The 9,445-nt window shown below is 39.6% G+C and overlaps 1 protein-coding gene across 1 annotated transcript; it reads right to left on the bottom strand.

Moving 5' to 3' along the window:
- Positions 1–6,072: 6,072 nt before the first annotated feature.
- On the bottom strand, positions 6,073–8,000 carry LOC140076096 (nuclear factor 7, brain-like). Its single transcript, XM_072122602.1, is given in 2 exon segments — positions 6,073–7,894; positions 7,896–8,000. Coding segments are annotated over 2 exon segments (1,494 nt in total). The 3' UTR covers positions 6,073–6,505.
- Between the last annotated feature and the right edge of the window lie 1,445 nt (positions 8,001–9,445).

Below are 9,445 nucleotides of genomic sequence, written 5' to 3'. Positions count from 1 at the left end.
GAAAGAAGCCTCGCACTGCAGACATGTTCTTACAGCCTGTTCAGGAGAATCGCAGTAGGTGCAGCAGACTCTGGTCTCCTCCATCTAAGGCTGAGTAGATAAATTCTCCATTATATTCCCAAGATTCCTTTTCTTTAGGTGATTACGGACGCCACGGATGGTTCTTTCTGTAGTCAAGACAGGAATATCCTCCAGCCGCCTCCTGTACATCCAGCGCACTCACAATACACGAGCAGCAGAAGTTGTGTCTCATGTGAAGGATTCAGGACCAAAACATCATCTTATATACAGTAAGAGGGCGGAGAGTCCTACAGAAGCGGTCCTGGGTGTGACTGTCAGACCTATTCATAATGAAAGGGATTTACATTCTCATTGTCTTTATGTGTATTTCCCCCATTCACCTGCACTGAGAGCCGGGGGAGCAGCATCAGCACCTGAATGACTGGAGACGTTACTATTGTGAGGGTCATGTCAGGTAGGGGCTCTCACACCTCTCCAGGATGTGCTGGGATGGAAACTAGGCCTCAGTTTCATCTTGGTCTACTGAATAATGTTTATTAACACTTTGTGGGAGAATTAAGAAAAAAAAACTATGTTTCAGCCTTGTTGTTGTGTTTTAAGTATTGTGATATTGAATAACATTTCACCTTCTTCTACAGGTCACTACGATTATGGAGATACCAAATATGTGCAGATTGTACATAACTTTTTATTACTTGGTCTCTTTACCCTTGTCGCTGCCTATTTTAGTGGATGAGATGGAGTTTATATTCATTCTACTTATTGTTTTATTGGAATTATTTATTATATTTCAATACTTTTTTTTACTAGAGATGGAAGAAAAGATTTTACTTTGTTGGAGGTTTTTATTTTCCAGTGTTCATTGTTCATGTTATGGGTCTCTGTCCTGCTATAGAAATCTAAATATGGGATTATTTTTCCTGCAGTATAATATGTCCCATCACTATAGAATTATTATATTAGAGCCGTTATAGCCCTGATCCCCCCAGTTCTTCTTCACTCTGACTTTAGATGTCTATTAATGCTATAAGTGCCATTTCTTTTTTTCTTGTGGTTGTTCCTTTGAACCCTTTCACGACCATTGTGTCGCCGGTCGGCTTCGGGTGCATGGGGAGGGCTCACGGGCTAGTATTGTGATGTCATCGGGGAGCAGTGACCGGTTGCCATGACAGCCTCGGGTCTTTCGAAGACCCGAGGCTTTCTGGATTTAACCCATTCATTACTATGTGCTAATTGCACATTGTGATGTATGACGATGAAAATCCCCATATACTGCCATACTGTAGTATGGCAGTATATGACAGAATCAATCCGACTACCCAGGGTTAAAGTGCCATAGGGAGTCTGATAAATAGTAAAAGTAAAACTAAAAAATTATAATTAAAAATTCAAATCACTCCCCTTTCCCTAGAACTGATATAAATAGTAAAAAAAAAGTAAAAATCACAAACACATTAGATATTGCCGCATCCGAAAATGCCCGATCTATCAAAATATAATAAGGTTTTTTCCACTGTGTTTAACCCCGTAAAGGAAAATAGCGCCCTAAGTAAAAAATGGCACTTTTTTGAAAAATATAAAAAAATCTATAAAAAGTGCTCAAAAGGTTGTGCAGTCTTAAAAATGGTAGCATTGAAAACTTCATCAAAAGACGCAAAGAAAGATACCACCCACAGCTCCGTACACCAAAGTATATAAAAGTTATTAGCACCAGAAGATAGCAAAATAAAAAAAAATTCTACACGAGTTTTTAAGTTTTGTAAAAGTATGAAAACATTATAAAACCTATAGAAATGTTATATCCCTGTGATAGCACTGACCCAAAGAATAAAGTAGACATGTCATTTATGACGCACAGTGAATGCTGTAAATTCCAACCCCACAAAAAAACGCAGCAAATGCGTTTTTTAACAAATTTTACTGAATTTTGAATTTTTTTCCCCCTTCCCAGTACACAGCATAGAATAATAAATACCGTCACTATGAAGTGCAATTTGTTACACAGAAAACAAACCATCACAGAGCTCTTTACGTGTAAAAAAAAAAAGTTATAGATTATTGATTGTGGGGAGTGAAAAATAAAAATGAAAAAAACAAAAAAGGGCCTGGTCCATAAAGGGTTAAACTTTTTTCTATTTTTTTGATGTGTAAAGCTAGTTTGGTATTCATTACGTGAGTAGGACTTGCAGGTGGTGAGCACAGCTTACTTGGTCAGTACACGGAAAGTTGTAAAAACAAAATCATATCTACACACTGTGGATATGACTACAGTATATTGGAGTATTATCACCTCACACACTGTAGGTATGGCTGATGTATATTGGAGTATTATTACCTCACACACTGTAGATATGACTAAAGTATATTGGAGTATTATTACCTCACACTGTAGATATGACTGATGTATATTGGAGTATTATTACCTCACATACTGTAGATATGACTGATGTATATTGGAGTATTATTACCTTACACACTGTAGCTATGACTGCTGTATATTGGAGTATTATTACCTCACATACTGTAGATATGACTGATGTATATTGGAGTATTATTGCCTCACACACTGTAGTTATGGCAGGAGTATATTAGAGTATTATTACCTCACATTCTGTAGATATGACTGATGTATATAGGAGTACTATTACCTCACATACTGTAGATATGACTGATGTATATGGGAGTATTATTACCTCACATACTGTAGATATGGCTGATGTATATTGGAGTATTATTACCTCACATACTGTAGATATAGCTGATGTATATTGGAGTATTATTACCTCACATACTGTAGATATAGCTGATGTATATTGGAGTACTATTACCTCACATGCTGTAGATATGACTGATGTATATTGGAGTACTATTACCTCACATGCTGTAGATATGACTGATGTATATTGGAGTATTATTACCTCACACACTGTAGATATGACTGATGTATATTGGAGTATTATTACCTCACACACTGTAGATATGACTGATGTATATTAGAGTATTATTGCCTCACACACTGTAGATATGACTGATGTATATTAGAGTATTATTGCCTCACATACTGTAGATATGACTGATGTATATTGGAGTATTATTACCTCATATACCAGTGATGGCAAACCTTTTGGAGACAAAGTGCCCAAAGTACAACCAAAATCCACTTATTTACCGTGAATTGCCAACATGGCATTTGAAGCAGCAACTTATTGCTACCTGTTATTCCAAATCTTTCAATCGTATTGGCCCCCTGAGGTCACCAATGCAGTTGAAAGAAGAAGGGCAAATTCAGACATCATTGTAGCTTCTCTACAGGGTCCCTCAGTAGAGGAAGAAGCTGTTGGGTCCAGCAGGATGACCTCCAAAGATATTGCAGTTCTGTCCGCACCTTCTCACTTCACAGCCAATGAAGTGTCTCTTTAAAATAGCGCTGAGAGCAGCATCTCTTAAGTTTCCTGGGACTGCAGGAAGTTTTTTTGGATTTGGTCCTATTTGGTGAACTCTGTCCTGGGGCAATGGTCTGAGTGCCCACAGAAATGGCTCCGAGTGCCACCTCTGGCACCCGTGCCATAGGTTCGCCATCACTGTCATATACTGTAAATATGGCTGATGTATATTGGAGTATTATTACCTCACATACTGTAGATATGACTGATGTATATTGGGGTATTATTACCTCACATACTGTAGATATGACTGATGTATATTGGGGTATTATTACCTCACACTGTAGATATGACTGATGTATATTGGAGTATTATTACCTCACATACTGTAGATATGGCAGGAGTTTTACCTCATGAATTCCTGTAGTCACTGTGTCTCCTCATGAATCTGCTCCATTTACCTCCCTCGCTGTAGATACATCGCCCTGTGATCACTTACTGCAGACATGGCTGATATATGACATATTACTGCTCTGTACTGCAGCGTCTTCATGAGCCCTGGTGTGCTGGAGCTGTGTGATAGGGAGGACAGATAACCACCATTACTGTGTGAGGGGCTGGAGTGTCCCCTCATATGTGTATATCACCTCTGGGCTCCTGCTTGTGGATTTTGTTGGCCTTGGTATAATGTGTCATAGATTGTGTTGGAGCACATGACAACCAAGCTTAGCTAGGAGAGCTGCCAATCTTGTTAGGTCATGCTCATTGCTCCTCCCCTCTGGAATAACTGGCCAATGAGAAGAGAAGTGAGAGGTAGAGATGAGCTGAGGGAGATGAGAGAGAAGGGAGATAATAGGATCCTGAGGTAAAAGATGGAGAAGATAATAAGAAAAAGGTCCAGAGATGAAAGAGAAGAGAAGTTTCATCAGGAGAAAAGAAATATGTGACAAAAATCTCTGTAGAAATAATGGAGATAGTTCCCTGCACTATAACTATAAAGCCAAAGTCTGCTGACAGGAGGAGAGATACAGAGATAAAGAGATGTGTGAGGTAAAAGGCTGATGCATCTTTATTTATAACTGTATATAGAAGTGTTATTTTATATTTATACGGCCTCCATATACAATCATGTGCAAGCGGCCTAAGGCTATATTCACACTAACGTGTGCCCGCTGTACCGTAATACGGCTGGCACACATCGTTGCAGGGGAGAGGAGGAGGGCGAGCGCTGCTCTCCCCCGCCCCTCACCATAGTGATAATATGGCGCATATTGGTGCACTGTCCCGTTGCCGTGGGGGGGAACGTATACATGGCGTATATATATATATATATATATATATATGTCAGCCGTATATACGTCCCCCCATACAGCAGTGTGAATGTAGCCTTAGTGTGATATATACTGACCCAGGGGCGGCCATCTTTGTATATCCCCTTCATGTGGAGACCAGGTATGACCAGGCCTGTAATGTATTAGAATTTTTGAATTCACATAGGGCTAGTTAATAATTATTATTTTTGTTTTACATTTTTAGTTTTATTTGGCACATAAGGAAACGCACGATTCCAGCTTCCAAATGATTGCACAATGCAAAAGTAAAGTGCAAGGCTTTAATCCATTACATAAAAAGACTCAGTGCCAGAGATGTAGCCAGGTAGACTACTTGCTTGCTGTATCCCCTGTATCTTTTTTATTTATGTGATGGAATAAAGCTTTGCATTTTACTTTTGAATCGTGCAATCATTTGGAAGCTGGAATCGTGCGTTTTCCTATGTGCCTCAGTAATCTCAAGCCGGAGTGATCGTTGCTCGTGATCTGCACGGGTGTTAATGGCCACATAATCGGGGGGAACGGAATTTCCACTCTTCGTAATTTTATTTGAAGATAATATTACAAAAAATGAAAAAAGCTTTTTCACTGTATAGTTTTAATTGAGGTTTTCCTTAAATCATAAAATTAACACAAAAAGAACACAAATAATACAAACATTGTTCTTTTGTGGTTTTGATATACAGGCAGTCCCCGGGTTACGTACAAGATAGGGTCCGGAGGTTTGTTCTTAAATTGAATTTGTATGCAAGTCGAAACTGTATATTTTACAATTGTAGATCCAGACAAAAAAGAAATTTGGCCCCAGTGACAATCAGAGTTTGAACATTTTTTGCTGTAATGGGACCAAGGATTGTCAATAAAGCTTCATTACAGACACCTTACAGCTGATCATTGCAGCCTGGGACTTAAGTAAAGCATTCAGAAAGCTTCACCAGAGCTCAGAGGGGTCTGTCTGTAACTATGGGTTGTCTGTAAGTCGGGTGTCCTTAAGTAGGGGACCGCCTGTATAACATTTATAGTCCTGTACAAATGGAGCAACTATAGAGATCCAGTATGTGGGCCAGGGATTTTTAAATCGAGATGGAGAATTAATATATACTACTAGTAGTTATATTGGAATTATTAATAATAATTGATCATCTTTCCATCTTACCAAAGTGGTTTGTGACATGGATTGTCTATATCCGGTCACTAAGTATAGAAATTTATTACGATTTTGCAAAGTGACAAAAAAAGAATTTCACAATCAGATTTCATAGAAATGTTTTATTAGAGCTAAAGAAGAATTAAGAAATTACATTTTACAAAAATAGATTTGATCAGGAAAATCAGACACACAATCCTAATACACCAATACTATATCTGGAATCTTATGTCCACTAGTGAAAAATGTATGGTTCCAAAAAATCAAGAAAACCTCATCATATTTTACAACAGGAGCCAGTTTATAATTTGTTCAGATAATTTTCTTGTAAACCACAATTTTATGGGGTAATTTCTCTATTGTTTCATCATCTGAAGCTTTTTACATCTGCCCAATGGTGATTCCTTATAAAGTGCCCTCAGATCTTGACTGTGACCTACACCACAAACCCCTCCCATCTGCTCTGAGTGACGGCTGTCACAGCCTCCTGAGTGGACAGCATGAGAAGAAACGGTGATAAAAATACATTTAGTAATAAATCATTACATTATTTTTGTCCAAAAGTGAAAGTATCTAAGACCAAAAAATCACCTTAACTATTTACAGCCGCTTGTGGATGTTCATTATTTTAAGATTCTGATCCCAGAATTCTTAAGCACATAGAAAGCGGCATAGAGCGGCTCGGAGAAGGAGGTGGTGAAGGTGTGTAAGTGTCTGATGGGGTCACACAGCTGATAGAAGGACAGACGCCCGGCCTCATAGTCCAGATAGATCCCAACAACCTTCACAGGAGACTTTGATTCCAGACTTGTAAATATATTGTTATGACGCACACCAAGTGTACTATATACATTTAACACCCAGGATTTCTCATTATAACCAATATAAGATTCATTACCATCCACCTTCCTCTCCAGACTTTCCCCGGCCACTCCAATGATCCATTGCTCCGCCTGACTCACATCCACCTCCCAGTAATGTCTCCCAGAGGAGAAGCTGCAGGAGCTGAACACCTGACAGGACTTGAACCTCTTGGGTCCATCGGGTCTGTTCTGTAATGTAGAAGTATAAGAAGCAGATCTAAGATCCTTTGAAATAAAAATCTTTTCAGAAGCCGAATCTTTATCCAGTAATACCTCAGATTTTTTCATCGCTGGGAACTGTTGTTTTCTTCTCATATTATTCAGATCATCAGCAAAGCGCAGCAGTCCTCTGTATAATATCTGTGACACTATGACCTCATCCAGACTCTGAGCTTTTCTTTTAGCACCGATGACATCACAGCTCCGATCACTGATGTCACCTCTGGTTAAATCATCTTGTAAGAAGGCCAATGGATCTGTGATATCACATGACTCCTCAAATTGATGAATTTTCTTGGTCAGCTCATCCTTGTGTAGCTCCATCTGTCTGATCATGTTAGAGACTGAGGTTGACACTTGATACTTCTGTCTGGAGATCTCACCCAGGACTCTCCTTTCTAGATCATCCAGCTTCTTCCTCAGATCAGTAAAAAGATTAGTGACTTTCTCAGTGAGTCCAGATAATTTCTTTTCTTCTTCTACCTCATGATCTGTGAGATTCTGGATTCTTCTTCCTGCTTCCATTTTTTTAGAGTTCATTTTCTCAACAGCAGATCTCAGCTTCTCCTTCTTCTTCTCAGAGGCCACATCCAATATCTCCACCTCATGTCCCTTGTGGTCTCCAGCCACCCAGCAGGACACACAGATACAGGTGGAATCCATAGGACAATAGTATTTCAGTGCCTCCTTGTGTGTGGGGCATCTCCTTTTCCCCAAGTTAACATCAGGATCAACCAAAATATGTTCTGAGGACTTACTGTGTCTATGTAAGTGTTTCTCACAGAAAGAAGCCTCGCACTGCAGACATGTTCTTACAGCCGGTTCAGGAGAATCGCAGTAGGTGCAGCAGACTCTGGTCTCCTCCATCTTAGGCTGAGCAGATAAATTCTCCATTATATTCCCAAGATTCCTTTTCTTTAGGTGATTACGGACGTCACGGATGCTTCTTTCTGCAGTCAGGACAGGAATATCCTCCAGCCGCCTCCTGTACATCCAGCGCACTCACAATACACGAGAAGCAGAAGTTGTGTCTCATCTGAAGGATTCAGGACTGAAACATCATCTTATATACAGTAAGAGGGCGGAGAGTCCTGCAGAAGCACCAACCCCTGCGGTCCTGGGTGTGACTGTCAGACCTATTCATAATGAAAGGGATTTACATTCTCATTGTCTTTATGTGTATTTCCCCCATTCACCTGCACTGAGAGCCGGGGGAGCAGCATCAGCACCTGAATGACTGGAGACGTTACTATTGTGAGGGTAATGTCAGGGCGGGGGTCTCACACCTCTCCAGGATGTGCTGGGATGGGAACTAGGCCTCAGTTTCACTTTTTCCTAAATTAATAATTATTATTTAACCTTTCTGTGTGAGAATTTTCAAATAAACTGCAATTTAGTTCTGGTTTTTATGTCTCATATTACATCATTGAATAACATTTTACCTTCTTCTACAGGTCACTACGATTATGGAGATACCAAATATTTGCAGGTTTTTATGGTTTTATGACATTTGGACAATAAAATAATTTTCGTAATAAACCATTAGATATAAAGAACCAGAAGTTTTTCTTTTATTATTTGGTCTATCTGCCCATATTGTGGCTTGTTTTTTAGCAGATGAGGTGATGTTTTTATTTATACTACTGGTTTTATTGGAATAATTGATTATATTTTTATATGATTTTTATTAGAGATGGAAGGAAAGATTTTATTTTGTTGGAGGTTTTCTTTTATAGTGTTCAGCTACAAGTTATGGATCTCCCTTTGTCCTGTTCTATTTATGGGATTATTTACCTTCTCCGGCCGTACAAGATCACTTACATATCAATTGCCGCTAGTGAGCGTATAGGAAAGAATTGGAAATCCATGGATCTCCCTGGAAGATCTTTGCACTAAAATAAAAACTTTCTGGTTTTACCACTTAAAGTTTCCTCAAAGTAGGGGAGAAGAGGAGTCGGGTCGTCTCTCGTAGAGGAGCTCGTGCCATGTTAGTCACGTTTTGACAGTAAGAGGGTGGAGAGTCCTGCAGAAGCATCAACCCCTGCGGTCCTGGGTGTGACTGTCAGACCTATTCATAATGAAAGGGATTTACATTCTCATTGTCTTTATGTGTATTTCCCCCATTCACCTGCACTGAGAGCTGGGGGAGCAGCATCAGCACCTGAATGACTGGAGACGTTACTATTGTGAGGGTAATGTCAGGGCGGGGGTCTCACACCTCTCCAGGATGTGCTGGGATGGAAACTAGGCCTCAGTTTCATCTTGGCTTTATTAACACTTTCTGTGGGAGAATTGATTAACCCCTACGGGACGCAGCCTCTTTTGGCCTTAAGGACGCGGTCCCATTTTTCAAATCTGACCTGTGTCACTATAAGTGGTTATAGCTTTGGAACGCTATAAGATATCCAGGGGATTTTGAGATTGTTTTCTCCTGACACATTGTACTTCAAATTAGTTTAAAAATTTGGATGAAATCTTTTG

This window comes from Engystomops pustulosus, chromosome 8 (genome assembly GCF_040894005.1).
Source record: "Engystomops pustulosus chromosome 8, aEngPut4.maternal, whole genome shotgun sequence".
Taxonomy (NCBI): Eukaryota; Metazoa; Chordata; class Amphibia; order Anura; family Leptodactylidae; genus Engystomops; species Engystomops pustulosus.
Note: the sequence above shows the minus strand (reverse complement) of the source record. Positions and strands in the feature narration are given on the sequence as shown.